The sequence below is a fragment of the Cavia porcellus genome, unplaced genomic scaffold (genome assembly GCF_034190915.1).
Source record: "Cavia porcellus strain 051 isolate PalLab524CR breed Dunkin Hartley unplaced genomic scaffold, mCavPor4.1 scaffold_21, whole genome shotgun sequence".
Taxonomy (NCBI): domain Eukaryota; kingdom Metazoa; phylum Chordata; class Mammalia; order Rodentia; family Caviidae; genus Cavia; species Cavia porcellus.
The window spans coordinates 22,560,525-22,585,774 of record NW_026947504.1 but is presented as its reverse complement, the minus strand read 5'-3'; the positions used below and the strand labels follow the sequence as shown (position 1 = coordinate 22,585,774).

Here is a 25,250-nt window from a genome sequence, read left to right as displayed (position 1 = left end):
TGCTTATGATTCCTTACTCCGCACCACTCCTGAATTCTAAGCTGGGTGTTTCAGAGAGCCTCCGTAGCTGCTGCTATCTGTCCTCCATGTTCTCCTGCAAGTCCTTTTTCGAATTCATAAAGTTTTTAAAGTCCTGTATCATCACTTATATTGTTTTATTTTGATTGGTTTTATTCAGTTTTATTTCCCTTGGTTTTATCCTCTTTAAAATAAAATTTTAAAGAATCTATAACCTTTTGGGTTCCAAAGAACAAACAGTGCAGCCGGGACTTCCTGTGCATCTTACCAAACTTCAGCTGCAAAACCCACTGAGTGGGTTGATGGGTTCCCACGTGGGCAGAGGCATAATGCACACCACATTCCTCACCCTGCTGGTCAGACTCAGTTGGTTAGAAAAAAAGTCCTGCTTGTAATACCTGGGTGCCACCAGCCCCTGCTTCTCATCACTCTGTGTTCATTAAGTGCTTTCTTTTCTGAGATTTTTTTTTTTGCCTAAATCCACAGATTTAGTAGTGCTCATATTAGTAAACTGAAAGTTGAATTTCTCAAACACTTGTGCTTATTTTCTAGAGCAAATGTCGGTAGGATGAAAGCCACCCTGCCATGCTGTTACTCATTAACTGACTTAAAAAAAAAAAAACCAAAACGGTCTCAGCTAGATTTCGAGTCAGTTGAAGACTTCCTCTACAGCAGGAACGGTGCAGAGCTGAAACAGCTTTTCACTCGATTTAGCAGCTTTGGAAATGAGACTCTGAGCTAACTCCTTGACTTGGTGGTGGACAGATGTACAATGGTGAAGAAAAGGCTGTCTTACAAAGACTCGGTATTCCGGCTTGATGTTCCAGCCAGCCCCAAGAACATCGGTGCAGAGGCCCCGCACAGCTCAGTGAGCAGCTCCGGCTCCGTGTTCCTCAGGTGGGTACAGCCCTGCCCAGCACCGCCCTGCCTGTACCCGGGGGCCTTAGCCACCCAAGCTGGCGTTAGAGGTAGCAGTCAGCCGAAGGGAAGGAGAGGGCACAGCCTCCCAGCAGATCTGAAGGGTACAGAAAGAAGGTATCCGATCTGAGCGAAAGAACTGTTGCTTCTATTGCGGGAAATAATCCTCAGAGCCTTCTTTGTACTGTTGTGGGTACTAAGTAAATGGCCACTGGGCAGTTTCTCATTCCTGACTTACTCTCAGATTCACAGGAGCACAGACAGGCATTTACATCAAAAACCTACTGGATGGCAGGATGACCTGGGTTACTATTAAATGTCATAAGTAGTGGTGATCATTAAATGAGTAAAAGAATTGCCCTTTTTTGCCTTCCATTTTGTCTTTCAAAACTAAATATGAAAATGGACTAGCTGTGCTCTCCTTCAGCTGCTTTCTCTGCAGTGGTTTACAGCAGCTTTGACCAGATTCTAAACATAGCCTTTCAGCTGTGGACACTCATATAACCTGCGTCAGTGCCACTGGGCCACTTGCACTTAGATATATTTTAATGAAAATTCAGTTGTCAACTCTCACTCATTTTGTTTCAGAAAATTTTCTAGCAATTTACAAAATGTAGAAACCAGAAGTAGAAATCAAATATAAAATGTTTTTGATTGTACTTTTATGTAACTTTCATGTGAATGCCAATGAAAAGAAAAAAATATCCTCCACAACCAAGCTTTACTTTTAGATAACGCCACATCTAGAAAACCAAAGACTGTTTTATTTTTTAATCCTTTGAAGTAATTTATACAAAAAAAATTTGAAATTATAACTTCTGAAGATTACATGGAAAACAAAGAAACTCATTTTTATCATGCCATTGCCCTATCAGCTTATGAAAACTAAGTCATTTTTTAAAGACTTTAGGGTCCAAATTGTTGCTTAATCTATTGTTTTCAAGTTAGCTTAACTTTTCTATCCAGCAGCAAAAGGCATCTGTCTTACTTGCTATAGTGGTCATTTGAGCCAAAGTATAACTCTAGTATTTAAAAATGGAAAACTCCTGTGTGATTTCCACAGGGTGCTGAATTTCAAGTGTCTCTCTAGTGCTTTGTATGCTTCACCTGTCACTTAAGTAGACTGCCAGGCAAACTCCACTTTGCAACACAAGCTGTACCAAGGAAAAATATAAGAGAAATTAAAATGTGTATAAAATTTATTAAGTATAAGCTAAATAAATATAACAGAATTTTTTAAAGCCCACACCAACCTAAATACAAACTTCTTTCCAAAAGGGCCCAGATCCATGTCACTTGCACATTCAGATATTAACATCAGAGTTCTGTTTTAGCATTTATTTACAAGTGCTACTTGAAAATGTGCATTGGAACCAACTTAAAAATACTTAGCATGTTTCCAGCTAGTTTAGACACTGAAGGACTTTTAACCCAGGTGAAAAGTGTATTAATACTTTATGTATAAAATCACTGAAAATAATTTGCAAGATTCAGACACATATTGGTTAAATTTTTGAGATAAAAAGTAAGACCAAGTAAATATTTCTCCTTACCTTCTAATAAATATTAAGAATTTATGTAGTTATTTTGGAATCCCATTTTTCTTTCATGAAGTAATGCACAGGTGAAATTTATACAGTATTTTTGTTCAATCAGTTCAACAAAACTTTTATGGTGTAACGTGTTACATGCCAGGTTATGTGGGAGGCACAGGGACAGAGTTAGAAGTGAGATCAACCTAGTTCCTCCCCCACCTCCTTGGAAGTTATTAGTTGAATGTCAGAAGCAGGTAAATAATATGAACAAATGCATTCATAGAGACACAGATAACTCAAAAATTAACATATGTTATAGGAAACAAATCAAAGCTGAGGTAGAGCGTAAGACAGATGATTACTCTAAATTGGATGGTGAATAAAGGGCTCTCCAAGGAGGTGATATTTAGGCTTAGAGAATGAAAAAAGCCTCCCAGGGAGACACTGGGAAGGAGCACGCTGTCCTAAGGTGGGGAGTATCGTGAATCTTGAAGAACCTGGGAGAGCAGAGAAATGGGGAGATACAAGGATGGAGCATTCTACAGTAATTGTGCTGGAACCCACTGAGGGTCACCAGAAAGGGTCGTCATGATGTCATGTTGACATTAGAGGAGAACTCAGGCCTCCCCGTGGTGAGCTACTTACAGTTGTTTTGTTTTGTCTTTACCTCTTTAAAGCAAAGCTATATCTTGCCCCTGTCTCCCGGCAGACTCACCCTCTAAAGCAGTGGTAGCACACCCATGGCACACATGCTGCTCTGTTTTTCCTTTTAAAACAAAAGAAGTTAATATAGAGTTGTTTTTCTCAGCTAAAATCTCTGTATCTGTTGGCACTTTGCAATAAATAACTGGGTTTGGGGTTGTAGCTTGGCGCTCAGTTTCTAAAAGGTTCACCATTACTGTAGAGAAACAAGATGTGAATGTGTGAAGCCAGAGCTAAACTCTGGAAAATTCTTCCAACTATTACACAGAGAAATTCTAAATGGTGGGCTCCATCCTCACTGTTGCCTAATCAAAACAGAAGTTCTCTCCTGCTAGTATTATATACTCAATAATACAACTGTTATAATCAAAGTAAACAGTCATAATTTTTTTCTTTTTTTGAGAGCAATTGTAAGTAATAGCATTTATTAGAATTTCTGTGTTTATGGAGCGTAAATCAAAAGTAATACTAAATCATCCACTGCCTCTGTGTGTCACGTAGTTTACCATGCCCCTGACAAGAATGGACTTGAGTGTGGAAAAAAATCTAATTTCTCCATAAAAAGAAGCCCCCCCCCAGGGAAATGCTCAGTTATCCTCTATTCTTTTGATTGAAAATATTTAAAAATTTTTGCAACATGAAGAGATCAATGAGTGTCAGCAAACAACTTTAAGAAAATAGAGAATATGAAAGGCAGTTAATTTAAAAGTGTTGCATTGTTTTTTGGGTTGGGAGATGTGTGTGGAGTTTGTCATCTTTCTTGAATTAATTATTTCTGCTTGTGTTCTAAGTAAAATTTTTACTTTCACACCTAATTTTTATTCATAGTTTTTCTTACAGAAGACCTTAAAATTGTGTAAGCTTTTGGCCCACAAAACTTGCACCTGTGTCTAATTGTAACTATTTCTGTGCCTCTGACCCCCAACAGATCTGAGGTTTTGTAAGTGTAGGACTTGGTGCAGACAGTGCTGAGTGAAGCAATGGGTGTGGTTCTGCCAGGCGGGATCAAACCCCCAGTGGAATGCATGCTAGCTTGAGAGTGACTGCTTGACATCAGCCTTTCATTTCTGCCAATTTGAAAGCTTTCATGTGTACAGGAAGAGCAATTTCCCAAAAATATTTGGAGCAATATTGACTATGTCAGAACTTTCAGACAACTGAAATTGTTTGAAACAAAAGAATGGGACAATTCAGTAGTCTATCATCTAATTGTTCACTCATTCTTAAATGAGATTTTTAAAACCACATAGAAATTTATTTTGGATGAATTTCACTTTAAGTCTTCACTTTCATTAAAAGCCCTATTGCTGTACAGATTTTTGAAAGTTTATCAGTTATGTTTATGTGCCTTCATCTGTATTTATGTGTTATTTACTTAGATTTCATGCATAGCAAAAACAACCAGGCAAATATAATTGAAATTGAATTGAAAGTTCTAGGAGTTGCCTCCTACACACCTATGCCAAGAAGTGTGGCAGAGGTGAGTGAGGGCTTATATATGACCCAGAAGCAAGGTGAGAGTCTTTTCTATTGGCGCAATAGCTTAGTCACAGGGATTTTTTTTATAGATGTGACCTTATCAACTTTACCAATTTTTTGCTATGGTAGGATTGTAGTTATTCTTTATATTGCTTAGATAAGAAAAGAAAGTAACAAAAAATCCAACTTTTCTGTTATTGCTATATGACAAAATAAAGGCAACAAAATTAGTTTCACAAATGAATACACAACTAGACACATGACGAAAATGGTCCAACATTATTCATTTTCAGTGACCAACCTTTTCACCTGGCCTGGCTTCACATTGTCTGAGCTATTTCCAAAATCAAATCCATCTTCAAATGCACTTAATTTATTTAATATTAGCTGAGATGATTTTTAGCATCCCACAGGAGACATTAGCTTCAGAAGCAGACACAGTTAGCTGAAGTATGGTGATGCACGCCTATAATCCCAGCACTTGAGATGCTGAGGCAGGAGGATGCCCCTGAGGGTGAGGCCAGCCTGTCCTAGTGAGTTTAAGGTCATCTTGAAATACATAGTGAGACCTTGTCTCACCAAAAAGAATTAAAAAGAAATAGACACAGTTATGTTTGAAGGAATAAAGTTGAGGAAGTTTATTTAAGATTGGCAATCTTACCATTGACTCATATGTGATTTTATGGACTTCCAGTGTACAGTTGCTCTTCCATGTCTGTGGAGTTGCTTCCCAGGAAACCCAACATAAACTGAAAACTTTAAGTCAAAACTATACATCTAATTGTATTAGTTTCTTTTTTGTCACTGGGACAAATTACCCACAACCTACATCTTAGAGGAGGAGGGGTTTATTTTGGTTCATGGGTTTTACAGGTTCAGCACATGGCTGTTTGGCTTCAAGGCAGAAATGGAATGGTGGCATGGCATGGCAGAGAAACGTGCTCGATCCATGATGTTCACGAAACAGAAACAAAAAGAGAAAAAAGAGGAACCAGGGACAAGAAAACACTCTTCCAGGTCACACCCCAGTGGCCCACCTCTTCAGACCAGGCCTGACCTCCTTGCTTTTCATTCAGCTACAAACTCTATAAATTAATCCACTGATGAGAAAGAAGAATGCCCCATTATCACCTTTCAGAAGCTCCACCTCTGAACCAGGAGATATGGGGACACATTTTTAGGTCTAAAACCTAACCCTGACCTACCAAAGATCATAGCTTATTAGTATAGCAACTATGCCGTAGAGAGTTACCTGTAGCCCCTGGTGTTTGCAGACTGCCTGGACCAGTGACTCACTGCCAACTGCCAGCATTGAGAGAATATCAAAGACAAAGGGCCAAGGAAAGTCAGAGTTCAAAGTCTGGTTTCTACTGAACACATACTGTCTTCATTCCGTCCAGGCAGACATGTCATCACAGGTCAGATGATTCTGAAAACTGGGAATTGTGCCCAGGGCTTCCAAGCATGCTATGCAATTCCTCTACTTTTGAGAAGTGATGGAAGAGTAAGCATGATGGGTAATTTCCTTGGACAGTGGTAGAAGACTTTCTATAATGTGTGTAGGGATTCTCTGTATAAGGAGGGTTGTCTAATTCCATCACTTACGAGCTGTGTATTCTCCCCACCCTCTTTACTCAAATATAAAATGAGAATAATGATAGGATTGTGGGGAGTATTAATTATTAAAACAGTTGGCACATGGCAACTACTCTAATACCAAATAACTGTTATACAGCTACCATAAGTTTGTAGGAGAAGGATCCAGAGAAGAACCAGTGGCATATTCGTTACCAAAAGCTCCTAGGAATTAGGAATACAACCTCTCCTCTCTATCACAGTATGTGACACAAAAAAGAACCTGTTAAGTTACAGAATGCCTAAAGACTCATCTCATGCTTTCAGAGGCTCTAATCTGTGTCTAATACATGAAGGCATTGTGCAAGCATTTTAAAAATTCAGTGATTAGCTGAGCATGGTGGCACACCCCTGTAATCCCAGCACTCAGGAGGCTGAGGCAAGAGGATCACTGAACTGCACAACGAGACCTTGTTTCAAAAAAAAAAAAAAAATTCCATAATTAGCTAACTCCCCAAACAGTAACTTTCCATGGTGGATTTCCTGTTCATTCCCATGTTGCAGTGCTTAGACCACAGAAATCCACTGCACATTTAAGACACTAAGTGCAACAAAAACCTTGCATGAAGTAAAAAACACCTACCAGTTGCCAGAGTGATCATGGAGGAAAAGAAATTGTGTTGTCGTAAGAACAAGAGTAATGCACCACAACCAGGGCTCCTGTGAACACATGGGCCTGTGCAGAGAGGAAAGAGGCCTGCGAGCAGGAATGGCAAAGGCACATGACTGTATGCCTCACACACAGTTGTCTTTGGCCTCTGAGGTGGATGCTGCTTGTCTTCCTGGTCACATCATCTATCCTGTCCTAAGCCCACGAGTCCACACTGAGGCATATATGCAAGTTCAGTGACTTTGCATTTTCTTCTTTGCCTGCAATACACTGATAGCACCGATCCAGAGCTGGTCACACTGCCTTCAGAAAGCCTCCCTCGACATCAGTCTCTCTCTCTCTGTGCTCATAATATGCGTTTTTTTTTTTTTTGTTTTTTTTGTTTTTTTTTTTTTTTTGCTCCAAGGCTACCATTTATCACAAATTAAATTATATTTCTTATAGGTGTCTTCCTCACGATCAGCACAATTCCTGGCACAAAGCAGTGATAAATTTTAAATAGGTGTTAGAGTTTGATGGGTGGATGAAAATCTCCCCTGAGCTGACCCTTGCTAGGGTTGCTGCTGTCCTCGCCCAGAGAGGCTGATGCCCAATAAGACACACGGAGCACACAAGTCATTAATAAGCCCAGGGAACAATTAGCGACAAAGCCAAATGCCACTTCAGACCTTTTGACTAGTGGCCCAAGCCCTGTCACTGCTCCACAGGGATTTATTATTAGATCCAAATTGGTATTTGATTCTCTGTGGTCTCAAATGCGTTCCTTTGTAGTAAGAAAAAAATGAAAGGACAATCACACAGCAAAAGGCTCTTGGGAGCAATAGACACTGAACTTTCTATCTTCATAAATTTAAATATAAACTTCATTACAATGTCATTTCACATTGAATTAATTGAATTTAAAAGCAAATTTAATGGCTATAAAATTTAAATAAACTATATATGAAAGAAGCAGGCATTTACTTCAATAAATCATCAATTTTTATTTTAATAGATAATTACACATGCCGCACACTTCTCTATCTTTGTGACTTTGCTCCAGTTTTCCCTGCCTGGAATAACATTTCCCCCAAGCAATACTTAATCAACAAGCCTTTGTTGTGTAACAAGGCTTTGGAAATTTAGCAATGAATAAACCAAATGTGATCCAGGATTCTTTTGCTGCTGATAGTCAGAAGAAGGGATTAGAAGGCAGGTCAGAGGAAATGGGGTGGAACCCAGACACAATTTTCTCAAAAAGGAGGAACTCAGAAGCTCAATTTTGTTCCGTGTTATTAAAAGAAATCGAGTAATATCATCCTATCAGAGATCATATCCAGTGGAAACTGAGTTAGCAGCTACTCTCTGTAGATGCCACCACCATCTCGAAAGCTCTGCCCATGGTCCTTGCATAACTGAGCAAATATGCAACATGCAGAGGCAGCTCCAAGCTTCCATTCCATCACTACTATGGCATGAACTCACCAAAGAAGCACATTCCAAGCCAAGTGTGTCTGACAAAAGCAGAATGACTTAGCTGTCAGTTGCTTCATTGTACCTTATGACAAGACTTGGCCTCTTAAATGATAAGCATTTGTTATCACACACAGCATCTATAGATTTTGATTCTGGGAGCAAATTATCTCGGTAGTTCTGGCACGTGGTGTTACAGACCACCGAGTCCTCATGCATAGCTGGAAGGAAGCAGGAGTTTGCACATTCCAATCTAGCCCACAAGGCAAGACAAAGCCTCACACAGACCCCAGCCTCAATTTATAAATTGTGGTCCCGACAAGGTATCAGAAATCATATTGATACTATGTACCTTCTAGTTACACCATTCAGCCTTGTATATGTAGTATGGGAAAAGGTCATATAAAGGGAGAGGGTGCCAAGGAGCCAGCTACTGGGGCCATCTTGTAGGTTAGCCACCACATAGTTATGGGGTGATACCAAAGCTGCCAAATAATTTTAATCTGAAAGATGGTATTAGCCTTGGATATATTTAGATCTGTATTTGAATCACAAGACTGTCATTACTGTGTCCCCTTAGCTCAGTTATCCAATCTGTCTCAACCCTAGTTATCTACTTGGTAAAATGGGGTTAATAACACTTACCTTGGACTAAATTGAAGATTGGTTTGGATAATTATGGTGTCTGACAAGTAGGAGGACACTTTAGAATTGCTAAGAAATGTTTTTATATTTACAGTACAGGTCAATGATCAGTGTAGAAATACTTTTGGAAATCATTCTCCACACAATCCTGTCAAACTCTAAAGTTGTTTTTGTTACACATTTTATTGTCTCCACACATTCTTTATAACAGTGATAGCCAAGGACAAAAAGAAGGTATGTGAGGTTTAAAACATTATTTAATTTTATTCATTTGAATAATAGAAACCATAATAATGTAGAAATCATAGAATCTTTTTTTTTTTCTGGCACTGGAATCGAACTCATGACCTGGCATCTGCTGGGCAGGACTTTATGCCACTCAGCTAAATCCCCAGCCCTCATAGGATCTTTTAGAACCAAACTTCAAGATTCAAACAACCGTCAAGCCATATGCATTCCAAAGACCATATTATTATGACCTTAATGAAATGCAGAAATAAGAAAGAAAAAAGAATAGAAACCACCAATACTGAGCTAAGTGGGTTTCTCAAAATTACAGCTCTTCTGAAAAACAAAAAGCAAAAATGGATTATCTCTAGAGTAAACGATAAATTCAAATGGTCACATCTAGGTCCTGTCAAAATGATACATTTTTCCAACATCGCTGCTGCTTTAAAAGCTTGAATGATGTTTTGTACTCAAGAATTTGAAGGGCCAGGGTTCAGCTCAGTGCACAGCATCTGCCTGGAAAGGACCAGGTCCTGAGTTTGATTTGGTAACAAAAATAATTTGAGCGCTTGTGTTCTGGTTTGGTTTTAAATGTCTCTGACCTTAGTTTCTCCTCTGGCAAAATACAAATAAAGACACTACAAAAGACTTTTTGTGTGTGTACTCAACATAGTAATTCTCCAAATTTGTAAAAGTGGAAAGGACCCATAGCTGGCCCTGGTACACTTATGCTTGCTCATTCAAATCACTAACTCTCTTCTTCCTCACTTTACAAATAGATCTACCAAGAACAGGACTTTTCTGGACAGTAAAGAAATAGAATGAGTGGGGGGGAATCAAATAAAGAGATATCTTCTTTTAGGAGAAAAAGCAAAGAGATTTTTTTCGTAGATTATTTTATTTTTATGGTGTTTTTTAAAAATTGATTTAGTTGTTGTCTGAGTAGTAGACTCACTGTGAAGCTAATAAAGTTGAAACTTTGGGTTCTGTCACTCAAATGTACCTATCTAATTTAATATTCATGTTGGGGCTAATATTGCATTTTTAATAGAAGTTACCATATCATGTAAGCTGTAGGCATTACAAAACTGTGTCTGAGCCAGGTGTGGTGGCTCACACCTGTCATTCCAGCAGTTGGGAGGCTGAGGCAGGAGGACTGTTGCAAGTTCAACACCAGCCTGGGCTACAAAGTGAGCTCAAGGCCAGTCTGAACTGCATAGAGAGCCCCTGTCTCAAAAAGACGAAAAAAAAAAAATTTTTTTTTTAAAGTCTCTGTACCAGTTGCTACAGTTAACATAAAGATGCATTCCTTTTTTAAAAAAATTTTTTTAATTATATTTTTTATTTAAAGAAAAAACAAAACAGAAAAAGGGTAGAAATAATACATAATTTAACAAAAAAATAAACAGTAAGAAATCACTAGTTGATAATTACATAGTGTCCTCTTACAAATAGTTGTTCAAGTTACAAAAGTGAAGCATTAAAGTGGACATTCAAACAGTGAGACTGCAAACAGTTCTGTTAAATGATTCAACAAAAACTTAGTAGTGTGATTATCTGTCTTACACAATTAAACATACATTCAGTTATATCCTTTAGAGCACTTTCTCTTCCTCTCTTTTTTATAATAACAATTACACATTTTAGGTTTTATTACTCCTACAGATCTTATTACTTTGTTTTAAGACAATAAAACCAAATGTAATAAAACAAAATGGAGTCAGTTAAAACAAGAATAGACATAATATATGATGTAAAAACAAAATACAAGGTGATCAACAATGGCTGCTATAATGCCTCTTGCTATCTTCAAAAGAATTGCCCATATCTTAAAGAGGGTAAGATTAAACAGAACAAAACAAATCTTAAGGAAACAATTTTAAGAAGCACAGATTTCAAAGCAAGTCCACTGGAGATCTTCACTGTCTGTCTTACTGTCTCTAGTTTTCTTCCAAATAGTTGTCCCCATCTTCACACACAGTGATTACACACTGAACACTATAGAGCTAATCTAATCATAACAGGATGATGAAGACTTTTTAGGTCTTCAAGACCTGACATTGGGGAAGTCAATAGTGACTGCCATAATGTCCCTCATTCTCTTCGTAGTAGCTGTCCTTATTTTTACGTATGCTGAAACTGAACATAAGAGACTAGACTAATATCATTCTGAACAGTGAATAATAGTTTTGCTAGATTTTATATCATAATGCTACAGAATTAGCACTGGATATCTTAGTGTCTCTTCTTCAGAGTATGTTTATTACATTGTGCATTATATACTGTTCTTGTAAACTGTTTAGAAATTCTCCCCATGTGTGAATCTCTACATGTATATCTATCCTTTCTGTATTATAGGGGAAAACAGATCATAACAAGGCCAAAAAGCAAATTCTTAGAAAAACATGCAATGAAAAAGACATAAAACCACAATATTAAGTGATCTACAGTAGTTACTATGCTTTCTCTTGTTATTTTCCAGAGTTGTCCACATCAACAGACATACAATAATTGAACATAGCATTACATAGCTATTTTAATAAAAACACAACTTTGAAGACATTATAGGACTTCAAAAGCAGTTAATAATCAAACTGGAATGGGTATCTTATTACATCTTGTCATCTTCAGAGTGGTTGCTTCTACTCTGAGGCTCATCACCATCAAGCATACCAAATTTGAACAAAATCAGTCAAGGAAAAATAGCAGTTTAACAAACCAGCTTCGAATAAGATCAGTCATCGTAAGACAATGTAAGTAATACAGGTCTTCCGTTTAAGTTAATAGGAAATTAAGGACAGTTACCATGTTGTAGCCTGCCATTTTTGAGATGGCTGTCTGTGCCCTCAAATCTAGTATGTGCAGACAGACTGGAACAAAATAAAATCAAACTAAACAGAGCGATGAGACTAATGTGGCTTTTAAAGCCTGATACACTATTAACAATGTCCTCTGCCTTCCTTTTTCAGGCAATTCCTCACCTTTCCCTTTCTCAGAATGCTTTGTATATTTTGGGTCCCACTAACTCCTTTAGTTTTTAGATTTAAGGGGGCAACCCATTATCTGAGTGGTGCTGAATCTTTTTACCCCTGAGCTTGATCTTGAGCTGTACTCCTTTACTTGCTAAAGCCACAAGGTTTTCCTAACTTCTAGCTTTGTAGTTCTACACTGCACAAAAGTGTCATAACTTTCCAACCTATCCGTGACTGCTGGACGAGTTGTCCCTATTTCTCTCTGGTTCCCTATCACTTAGAGCTTCGTTTTCTCATCTTTAACTTTCTGTTTATTAACTTTCTTTCAGGTTGAGTGTATTTCCTATTCAGAGCATCTCGATGGATCCTGCCTCCTAAACTATTCTGCCTGTGTTTCTTCTTGTTAGAGTATCTAGGCTATCTATGTTAAAAATTATAGCCCACCTTCTCTGCCTCAATTCTGCTGTTCTATTTTTCTGCTATTATTTGTCCATTTTTCTCCTTCATTCCACTGTCCTCCCTGTTCATTGAGGTTTCTCTGCCACTGTTGCTGGAATCCTGGTATTTTTTTTTCTCTCTCTCTAGAATATCCTTCAGTATTTTCTGTAGGGTTGGGTTGGGGGTCATGAATTCCCCCAGTTCCTCTTTGTCTTGGAAACATCTTGTTTTTCCATTAATTTTGAGAGAGATATTTGAGACTGCAAACAGTTCTGTTAGACTATCCAACAAAAGCTTAGTAATATGGTTATACATCCTGTACACTTAAACATACATGCAGTTATATCTTTTAGAGCAATTTCTTTGCCTCTTTTTTACAATAGCAATTACACTTTTTGGGTTTTATTACACCTACATTTCTTACTACTTTTTACACTAGAGACACAATGTGATATTTATAAATATGATTTTTGTTTATTTCACTAATGAGGATATCCTCAAATCGTCTCCATTTGCCTATGAAGACATCAAGATCACCTTTTTTTTTTTTTATTTAAAGAAAAGGAAACGAAAAAAAATACATGGAAATTAAAAAAAAAAGGGTAGAAATAATTCTAAATTACAGACAAACAAAAGGTAAGAAATTGCCAGTTGATAAGTTACAAATTGTCATCTTCGAAATGGCTGTTCAGGTTATAGAATTAAAGTATATAGAATGACATTCAAAAAAAAAAATGACCCTACAAACCATTCTGCTCTATGGCCGAACAAAAGCTCTGTAATATGATTATCAGTCCCACCTATTTGTTTTACATCTCTAAGAGGATAAGGTTAACCATATCAAAACAGAACAGAACATTTTTAAAAAAATAAAAAAACAATTTAAAGAAATACAGATTTCAAAGCAAGTCCACTGGAGATCTACCTTATCTATCTAGCTTCTTACAAATAGTTGTCCCTAACTTCACCCACTTTCTATACTTATTGCATATTATAGAACTAATCAAATCATTACAGGATGATGGAGTCTTTTTAGGTCCTCAAGTTCCAAATTAGGGAAGACAATACCAACTACCATCGCATCTCTCATTCTCTTTGTGATAGCCGTCCCCATCTCTGCATATGCTGAAGTTGAGCTGAAGAAACCAGTCCAGAGTCATTTTAATTAGCAAGCAATAGATTGCTAGAATTTATATTATAATGCTACAAAATAAGCCTCGGATTTTTCAGGTTTCTTCCTCAGAGTATTTGTTCCTATCCTCTCTGTATTATAGGGAAAACCAAGTCATAACAAGACAACGAAACAATTTCCTAGATAATCATGCAATGGATAGGACTTATAAAACTATAATATAAATGATCTTCCGTAGCTACTATGTTTTCTCTTGTTATTTTCAATAGATTTGTCGACAACACTGGCTTATTATAGTTAAACATACTATCACCTATTTTTATAAAAACTTATCTTTGACTGCATTGTAGTATTTGAGAGCTGTTACTGATTCATACCAGTATGGATATCCTTTACATCTTGTCATGCTCAGAGTAGTTTCCTCTACTTTTAGGGTTGATTCTAACACGCATACCGATTTCTAATAGGATCAGTCAAGGCCAACCAATAGTCTTATGATTCAGATACAATTAAGATCAGTCATAGTAAGACAATGTAAGTAATACAGAATTTCAGCCTAAGTCAATAGGAAAGTAAGGATAGTTGCCGTGGTATAACCTGCTATTTTTGGTTCTAGAGGTCTGTGTCCTCAAATCTGATATGAGTGGACAGACCAGAACAAATTTAATTCAATCTAAATATGTCACTAGGACTACTGTGTCTTTTAAATCGTTATACACCATTAGCAATGACCTCTGCTTTTTTTTTTTTTAAATATAGTTTCAGAGCTGTCTCTACTAAAGACTAGCTTACCGTCTCTGCCTCATGTCTGCTACTCCACTTTTCTGCTATAATTTGTCCACCTTATTCCCTCATTCCATGGTCTGCCCCGTTCACTGAGGCTTCTCTGCCACTGTAGCTGTAATCCTGATATCTCTTCCTCTCTTTCTCTGTAATGTCCTTCAGCGCTCTCTGTAGGGTTGGATTGGTGGCCACGAACTCCCACAGTTCCTCCTTGTCTTGAAAGTATCTTATTTCTTCATTAATTTTTAGAGAGAGTTTTGACGGATATATGAACTTAGGTTGCATATTTTTTTCCTTCAGGACTTGGAATATTTCTCCCCACTCCCTTCTTGACTTAAGAGTTTGTGATGATAAGTCTGCTGTTATTTTGATAGATTTCCCGTTATAGGTAACCTGCATCCTTTCTCTGGCTGCTTTTAATATTCTGTTTTTTTGGTGGATTTCTGGGATCTCGATTATTATATGCCTAGGCGTAGATCTGTTTTGGTTGTAGGTAGCTGGCGTTCTGTATGCTTCTTTTATCTGGATATCATTTCTTTTTGCTATACGTGGGAAATTTTGCTTTAATATCTCTGTGAATATTTTTTGTATTTCATTTTTGGATGTTCCTGCTTCCTCACTCACATTCTTTATCCTTAGGTTATGTATCTTTTTATCATCTTCCAGTTTTAGAATTGCTTCTTTCTGGTTCCTTGTTATTTTTAAGAGGCTTTTTCTTTCACGTTCATAAGCCCTAAATCTCTCTTCAAGTTTCAGAAGGTTGTCTTTAGTTTCTGTCAAGGCATTTTGCCAATATTCAATGGAGTTCTGAGTTTCCTGATATTCTCTTTGGATCTGTTTCATGTATTCTAAGTTATGCTTAAATTCTTCTTCAGATGCTTCTCTTTCTTTTCTGATTTCCTCAGTTCTTCCATCTGTGTTCTCTTGGGCAGGGCTTGTCATTTCTTTAATTAATCTCTTTATATCTTGCCTCACTTGGATCAGGAGTACATCTTTAAATTCCTCTATGAGATCATGTAAGTACTTTTTAATTTCGGCTGATGCTGTGTCGAGTAGAGGATGGTTACTGTGCTTGTTCTCTTCAGTGTTTAGTTCTCTTGGGTTTAATTTCTCCTGTTGAACAGCTGGAGGTTTTTTTTTATTTTTATCTCTTGTCATGTTTCTGGTTTCTTTCAGACTGTCCTGGAGTTCTCTGGCCCTCTCCGAATTGCTTAGGGCCTTTCAGAAGCGTGCTGGCTTGAGTTTTTGCTGTCCTCCCCAATTTGCTGTTATCTGGGGAAGGCTGGGATGTAGGGGCGGTACAGTCTAGACTCTAGCCTCTGTGTCAGTTAGTTCATAAATTAGGCTGTACTTTCTGGTTGTCACTGAGTTGTGACTATTTTGTATCTGCTTATTGGGCCCCAAGCAGAGGCTTGGTTTAGCCCCAGTAGCTCCTGCCAGTTCTCTTTGAATCAGAAGCAGCTGGGTAATGGCACAGGATTCTGCCCAGGTCCCAGCCGTTCTCTTCCAAACCTCTCTGTGATAGGTGCACCAGAAAAGCAGATCTGCCCAAAACAAAGATGGCTCCCACTAAGTACTCTGTGTGGAGCTGAAGCCAACAAGTAATCAGGCTCTGCCAGGACTTAAGATGTCTTCCACCAGCCCTCCCTACAGGGCGACCTGGTGATGTCACTAAGCTGCGATATCTGCCACCAGGCTAATATGTCTGCACCAGATTCTGTGTTATTGATTTCCCCGTGGTGGCGGGCCAGCTGTTCTCTGGTCAAACCCAGCAGCAGCGGGGTTTTCTGTACTCACCAGGGTCCGGTGCAAGTCCTCGTTCCGGGACCGCCGCACACCAAGCTGTCCACTTTTCCCCCACTCGCGGCTCAGCGCTGACCGGTCAGATTTCTGTGCACCGTTTAGATTTGAATCGCCAGAGCTTTGTACATCCGCTCTGGTGCAGCGGTGCAGAACTGGCTGCTACTTGGAGTCTCGATCTGGGTCTCAGTTTCCCGCGGTCTCCAAAAGCAACTCAGCTTTTCATGCTGGGTCCACGAGTCTGTTTGTTGATTTAAGGGCGCGGGATTTGTAGCCTCCGGTCTCAGCACGACTTTAAATCCTCCAGTTGTACTGTCTTGGTTAATAAGAATCGCTATGGATTTGTCTGGTCCTCTCCATGCTGTCTTTTTTTATCTTTGAGTTTGAATTCTCTGGAGAGATTCTTCGCTCGATCTCCTAGCTCGCCGCCATTTTACAATCCTCTCAAGATCACCTTTTTTTATAGCACAGTTATATTCAATTGTATAAAAATACATCTTTTTCATCCACTCTGAGGCTGATGGGCATTTTGGTTGTTTCCCAGATTTAGCTATTACAAATTGTGCTGCTATGAACATGGGTGCAACTATATTATTGTGATAAGACCTTTCCAGTTTTTCTGGGAAAATACCAAGGAGGGGAATAGCTAGATTAAATGGAACCTCCAATCCTAGGTTTTTGAGGAATCTCCATACTGATTTCCATAGTGGCTGCACCAATTTTTCCAGCACCATTTATTAAAGAGGCTATCCTTCTTCCAGTGATTATGTTTACTCCCTTTGTCAAATATCAGGTGGCTGAGTGTCTTTGTAGTTGTGTTTGCATCTTCTAATCTAGTCCACTGATCCTCGGGTCTATTTTTTTGGGTACATCAGTCTGGGTTGAAAGTTGTTTTCTTTTAGGGCTTGAAATACCTCACTCAAAGCTCATCTTGACTTTAGGGTTTATGCTGCAAAGTCTGCCATGATTCTAATAGGCTTTTCTGATAGGTGAGTTGTGTCTTTTCTCTAACAGCTTTTAGTATTTTGTTTTTATGTAGTATGTCTGAGATCTTATTATATGTCTGAGTGTAGATTTATGTTGGCTGTGATTGGCATTCTATATACCTCACTTATGTGCATGTCAGATTTTTCCCCATGTGTGGGAGATTTTCTGCTATTACTTCTGTGAATATTTTAGTTATGTCATTTGCATTGACTCCTGCATCTTCATTGATGCCTATTAATCTTACATTGTTGCTCTTGGCATCATCTTGAAGCTTGTGAATTGTCATCTCATGCTGCTTTGTTATTTTTTAAAGTTCTATCTTTTCATGATCTTCATTTAAATAGTTCTGCCAGCTCTGAATAGAATTTTTTGTGTCTTGGATGTCTCTTTGAGGCTGTTTCATGAATTCTGCTTGTTTTCTATATTTTTCATTCAAGGTTTCAATCGGTTTCCCATGCTCCTGTACTTTTTTCGCCATTTCTTCTTTATCCGTGCTCAGCAACTCATTTACTAAGGTTGTTATTTCTATCTTTACATGGGAGAGTACTTCTAATTTGATTTCCTCTATAGCCTCATGGAGTTGTTTTTTTATTTCGCTAGCTATCTTTTCAGAGATTTCTGCTGTGTTACTTTCGATGTTCTCTATTTCAATGTCTCCTATATTTGCTCCTGGTGGACTAGATGTTTGAGATTGCATTTTGTTTTTTCGTTTTGCCATTTCCCCCTTTTGAGTTAATATTTGGTCTTTTGATTGCATTAGTGTCTACTGTTGGTAGAGTGTATCTTGGGGTCCTAATGTAAGACTGATGTTTGTCCAGTTGCTGGGTCCCTCAATGAAGAGAAGGGCCAGTCACCTGACTTCCCCCTGCAGGGCCTGGTGGGTGAGTCCTGTATTCTTCCTGGGCTGACAAGCCTAGTAGTATTAATGTAGTCAACTTTCAGTTCCTGCTGTTACTTTATCTTCAGGTTATTCCAGGTCACCAAATCTCCCTGTCTATAGTGTTTGTGTTGGCTGAGGCCCTACTGTGTCCCTATTGTGTGCCTTTGTGTCTCATAAGCCCTTTTGATTTTCTCCAAGTTGGGCAGAAACTTATTGGCACACTCCTCTCCCTGCCTGATATTTTCTGTGTGCAGAAAGGAGTCACCCACACTCTTGCCAGACTCACCAAGGTCTTACAGTTAGCTGGAGGGAGCATTACTCCTGGCCCTATTTACTCACTATATTCCTCTATTTTATGGGCATACTCACCACACTGACTGGAGCCTGCTGAGATCTTCTGTTTGAGTGAGGCAGTTACTGAATCTCCCATTCAGCTAGCACAGTTAATCCTCTGTAGTCCAAGGCTCTGGGAGAAAGGGTGGGAGCTGAAGGTTAACAGCAGTATTAGGTCCAGGAGTATTCAGTTGCTATCCTTTCAGAAATTTCAGGTTTTCAATTTCTAATTTCTCCCCTAGCTATGTCTCCCAGACTTCTTCTATGTGGGCTGGATGTCTGAGCTTTTTTTCCTTCATCTTGATATTTTCCTGGGTTCCTCCAGACGAGCAGGTTGTGGAGTCCCAGGCACTTCCTGCTTTGGCTGCCCATCTGCAGAGTAGGATGATGGGCCATGCACCTGGGGTTCTCTTAACCTAGGTTCCTGGGGAGGCAGTGGGGTATGGGGTGGGCTTCTCAAGACACAAATGGCTACACTGAGACTTTCCTGATGGTGACTGGCAGGGTTGCAGAGATATGAATGACTGTTTCTCCTGGGCTACACTGGTTACCAGTGCCAATGGTGGCTTTAAAGATGCAGTATTAAAATCAATTTTCTAAATATTAAAATCAAGATTTCATTCTAGTAAATGGAATATAATTCACTAACAAGTCATTTAACAGAGTTATGCTATTAGTATGCTATGAAAGGTTATTTCCAAAATCACTGCTTCCTGGAGAACTTAGAAATGATATTTTTCCCCCAACACAGACAATTTTTTAAGAAATACCCATAGTATTATTATACCACATTACATACACAATGTAATTCAGTGTACTAGATTATATATTGCATTTAAATGTAAAATATTTTGAGTAAAAAATAGTTGCAATTTTTCTTCCTTATCAAAAGAGAAAAAACAACCATTGAATATTTTACTACCTGCATTATTATATCCCACATCTGGAGCATCCTGAAGAACAAGAGCTACTCCATTAACAACTCCTATTTGAATTGACAGATAGTACAGAATAGTAATGAAAAGCACTGATTCCTCAACCTTTTAATGCCTAGGTTCCAAATTCATCTAGTTACTTAGTACTTTGTGTTCTGTTAGCAAATGTAATGTCAATGGTAAACCATTTGTCAAAGTGCACACTGATTAGTTTGGGAGATACGAACAAGTCTGCTAACATCATTCAGTTTATTATTATATGAATAAAGACTTGATCCAGGATAAATGTCTAAATTGATAGCATAATATATCTTTGAGTATATAAGGGCATAAGCTTTTGTGTCAAATTTCAATCCATCACTTTTCAGTAAGTCTTTCACATTCCTACGATCACCATGCAAAATCTCTGCTATGGACAGCAGACTTATGAATGCTTTCAATTCAGCTAGTGAGGTATCATAATAAGTACAGTTTTGCATATGGCTATTGGTTCACACAGAACATTTTACTTGCATTTCAGCCTTTGTTTATTTCACAGCATGTTGTATCATTTGGTCTGTTACAATTTCCAACACTGAATGGTAGTGCTGATATTCTTTCCAATACCTCTCACGCCTGCCAAGACCCTCACCATATTTTCAGACTCAGTTCTAACATTGGGTTGTTCCATTTGGTGGTATGGCCATCTCACAACATTCTAACTAGTCAAATATGTACTCATATTACTGTTTCTGTCATCATCTGAATCAAGGAGGTCTGCATTCCCTGTGTTGGTTTGAGTCAATTCTTACTCCATTTCACTGTCACAGGAACTTTGGCCCACATAGCCAATGTCAAAGTCATCATTATCATCATCGTCCACCCACACCACTCTTCTGTTTTGAAATCATGTGTTTTACCACGATGGATCATCTTCATCCATCCATGAGTAATCTGATGATCCTCTGTTGACCTCCTCTAAAACTTGCAATCTGGTTTTTCATGTGCCATTATACTGACCTGAGCTACTTCTACCAGAAAAATCAAAAGAAAACTTTTTAACAAATCCTGGAATGGTATGGGTCTGTTGGACACTATTTGATGCTCCGGTAAACATACACAAAACAAAGTTATATGAAGTATCATATAGGTTAAAATCCCTTTCTGACACTTTTGTCATACCAAGTTAGCTAATACATAGATATCTTCTTGCATCCCTCAGGGAAAGGTACTGAGATGCACAGGCTACTCAATTCTGACACTATAATGCTGAAGTACAAATTTCCAGTCTAAAAGTAAGGAATGGGCCCTCCGGACCCAGTCTTATATACAAGGGGGAGACAAATGGCATGGTGGTACATACCCATAATCCCAATACTCTGGGAAAGAAACTAAAGCACTATTACAAATTTGAACCCAGAACAGGTAGTTTAACAATTAAGCAATACTGTATCTCAAAATAAAAAATATCTGGTGATGTAGTTCAGTGTGAAGGCCTTGGATTTAGTACCCAGTATCACAAACCAGAGGGTTTAGGAACACTTCTGTCACACAGGGCTGTTATATAGACAAAGGCTGTAGGTTGCCAGGGAAGTGTCCCCTCCCTGCCTCAAAAAGCCACCCAGTCGACAGCAATATAAACTAAGTATTACTTAAAACACCTCTGCTGGCTTCTAATTTGGGCTGTTATTACCCAACTTGCTTTATCAACCTGTGTAATGACTGAAAATCTTTATCACACTTTCCTTCTGTTAGTGACATCTTGTTTCTAGACCACCTAAAAAATTGTCACATTTTTGGTGGAAAAAGCAAGGTTATTTATCCTTTTATCTCTCTAAGGTCTTAACGCCGTTAGTAAGACTCCTAAATGGTTTTGGTTTTTCTTTTTGGGTAGACTTAGATTATCTTTTTAGCTTGAAATCTAAGACAGAAATAACTAGGACTAAAACCTATGTTGCTGAATTAAAAATAAATGTCTCACAGCATAGCATTATTATGTGTTTTTTCAAAAGATATAGTATTTGCTAAATTGTCCACATTGGGATATATAATTATCCAAATTACTGACAAGGATTTTACATTTGTTTTTGTCTTTGTGCTTGATTTGTTTGTTTGTGCCTGGGTCTTGCTATGTAGTTCAGGTTAGCCTTAAATTCATTATATAGTTCAGACTGGCCTCAAACTCATGGTAATTCTCCTGCCTAGGTCTCTCAAGAGTTCAAGTTACAAGATTGCACCATCATACTCAGCTATGGATTTTATGTTTTATAGAAAATAAAATGGCAAAATTTTAGCCTTAGTTGTTTCAAGAACAATTTCAGAAAAAAACTCTTTATTGTATTTTAATACAGCACATTTAATAAGCACATTTCTATTGGAGGATGCTTTGTTATTTATAAGCAATGTGCCACACAGGAATAGGTTAAACTAAGATTATCTGAGTTGGAATTTTCACAAATTTCTGGGTTTATAACAGTAAAGAAAATTTTTTGAGTGTCCTAACCTACTTGTGTACCTGCAGATACCAAATGGTTCAAACATTGGTATGTAAGTGCTAGGATGAAGAATGGCAAATATTTAACTGGATTGTCGAGTGGCCTTCCTTAGAATTTTGTTTGTTATTTTTCACTTAGTTATATAAATAGCCATGAGTCAGTAGTAATAATAAGAAGAGGTTATGATAAAATGTTCAGTGGTGCTGAACAAATTTTTTGATCTAAGATTCTTCCTTTGATCCATAGAACATTAGCATTGTTTAGAAAAAAATAAAAGTATTCTTCTGTGTGCCTACCTATCAAGTTTTATGATGGTGCCAGGTTGCATAAGCATAGCAATACTACAGTCTCATGTAATTTCAGCAGTTTTTCTGTTTAGGAACACAGTGATAACTTTATGAGGTAACTTTAGGCAATTTTTAATAGATCTAATCACATTTCCACATCTCTTAGAAAAATGGTACTGACCTGACATTTATCATATGTCTCCTCTGCCAGAAGTCTCCCCCTAAGGCCTTTCACAGGAGATATTCAAACTGCACAATAACTTTGTGAAATGGAAACTGTTACTACTCTATTTGCCAAGTAGGAAACTGAGGTTTGGAAAGATTGAGCACATAATAGCCACAATAGAAGAGCTGTAACCTATACGAAGTCTTAAACTGAGAACAGTGGCACACACCTGTGATGCTAACTACTTGAGAGGCCAAGACAAGAAGATAAGTCTGAGTCCAACGTGGGTTATTTAGTGAGACTCTGTGTCAACAAGTAAAAGAAAAATGGCTGGGGATGTGCTTAGCAGTAGAGTGTGTGCCCAGTATATGCCAGGTCCTAGGTTTTATCTCCAGTACCAAAAAAATGAGGAAGAGAGCGAGAGAGGATTTCTCTTGACTCAGTCCATGCTTTTTCAATTTTATTATAGACCAACATGTCCCACCTTTAACCTCCTTTCATCACGGAGCAACAGAATTGAGTTAAGTGATGTAGAACTCCTAACGTAAGTGGGGGTAATTAAAACCTAATATAAAACATACCATAAAAAACATTGGTGACAAAAGCAATTCTAGATAAATTAGACTTCATTACCATTAAACACAAGACCCCCACTAAGAAAGTCAGTGACAATGCACAAAAAAATTGCAAATCGTGTATCTGATAAAGTTCTAGTACCCAGCATATATGAAGAATTCTTACAGCTCAATAATAAAAGAATAACACACCTTAAAATGAATAAAAGATTTAAAAGACTTCTTTCTTTTTACCAAAGAAGAGATGTAAATGAGCAGTAAGACGCATTCTTATACTAAATATTACTAATGATTAAGAATATAGAAATTAAAAGTACAGTGAGGAAATCACTTCACATTCACTAGAATACGTGAAATGACAAAAAATAACAAATGTTTGTGAGCATGAAAACTGCACCTTCACACATTGTTGGTGCAAATGTAAAATGGTATAAGAACTTTGGAAAGAAATAGGTTGTTCCTCAAAACAAGTCAGTTACTATATTATTCAATGAAACATATGTCTATACAAAAACATGTCCCAGTTATTTGTCAATTATATCTCTATTAAACTGTGAGAAATCTTGTCAAGTAACAACACTTGTACATAGATATATTCAACAATCTTATTTATAACAGTCAAAAATGGTAGCAATTTATCTACAAATGAATCAACAAATAAAATACAGAAAATCCTTCTATGGAATATTACTTGGCCATAAGAAAGAATGAAGGCTAATCCAAAAATGGGCAGCTAAGATAAACACAACGGTGCTCAGATGGAGAAACATAAATAGCAAATAAGTACATAAAAATATGCAACATCATCGGTCATTTAAGAGATTCAAATTAAAAGAACACTGAGATTCCATCAATGGCTATAATCAAGAAATCAGCCAATAACAAATGCTAGTGGGACTTTGGGGGAAAAGAAACTCTTCTCCACTATTGGTAGGAGTGTAGACTGATGAAGCCACTGTGGAAATCAGGGTGGAGATGCCTCAAAAAAACTAGGATTAGAAGTCCCATTCAACCCAGCTATTCTTCTTCTGAATATCTTCCCAGGAGAATTAAAAACATCATACCACAGCGATATATGTGCACCCATGTCCATAGCAGCACAATTTGTAATAGATAAATCTTAGAAACAACCCAAATGCCCATCAACTGAGAATGGATAGTATTTTATACAATGTAGTACTACTCACCTATAAAGAAGGATAAACTCGAGACATTCATAAGGAAATGGATTCAACTTGAGGCCATACTTATAAGTAAAATAAGTCAGACTCATGTATTGTCTCCCTAGTGTGAGAAGCTGAAAAAGTAAGTAAGATTCAAAATGTACAATAGATATTGTGGAATGGGAAGAAACAGTTCAAAAGGAAAGAGAAACTGGGATGGGGGAAAAGAAAAAAAGGAAGGGAAAAGGAAAAACAAGTAAATGAATTACACATGCTTAAAATAGTTAAGATAGTTATACTGTTAACTGCTATTAGTTCATTGAAAATAGAAGTTTGTGCCTATATTATGTGATCAATGTTTCATGCCTATATCCTGTAATATGACCAACTACTTTGATGATAATAATGTGCAATGTACTTACCACTGTTACTGTCCTACAGTTCGACAGTCTATTTTTGAAATTTTGTACCATTCTTTTTATTGCTTTTTCCTTAAAAATAAAATTTTTAAAAAACAATGAAGTACTGTTATGCGCTACAACACATAAAGAAGCTTGCTACAAAGCACCACGTTATTTCATTTATATAAAATATGCAGTGTAGACAAATCTACAGACAGGAAGTACATCAGTAATGCTGAGGGGCTGAAGGGACTCAATGGAGACAATAGAGGATTTTTGACTTGTTTTATTTTGTATTGGGGAGGGAGGTGATGAAAGTGTTCCAGAATTAGTAGTAATAACTTCATGATTCTATTTAGCGGCATGAAAATCACTAAATTATACAATTTTTAAAGGTGAATTTTGTGGTATATGAATTATATCTCAAAAGAGCTATTTTTTAAAAAGCTAATGAGATTCTTAAAAGGAACTCCTTTTTTAAAATTGTATACTCAGTAAATATAAAACATATAGTTTTTACATAACTAATAAATTGTCCTCATGGTTTTCAAAAGAGTTGACACTTTTTTCGTAAACTAGATCTTCTAATCAACAGTTATGTTTTGCCATCTAACTTTTCAAAGTCAGTTCTCTTTTATCTTTTCCCTGAGTTCGTGTAGGGTTAGATGGGGAACACAGGAGGAAATGCACTATGAGAAAAGG

At 37.5% G+C, this 25,250-nt stretch overlaps 1 protein-coding gene across 3 annotated transcripts in view; it reads left to right on the top strand.

The window, feature by feature from the left end:
- Window positions 1–670: 670 nt before the first annotated feature.
- Gramd2b (GRAM domain containing 2B) overlaps window positions 671–25,250 on the top strand; it is a 105,639-nt gene continuing 81,059 nt past the window's right edge. Inside the window, exon 1 of one of the 3 annotated variants that reach the window (XM_063232433.1) lies at window positions 671–915. In XM_063232433.1, the coding sequence (XP_063088503.1) occupies window positions 791–915 (125 nt within the window). In that variant the 5' untranslated portion in view covers window positions 671–790. The remainder of the gene's footprint in view (window positions 916–25,250) is intronic. The other 2 variants (XM_013141100.3, XM_003477370.5) reach the window with 2 other exon arrangements.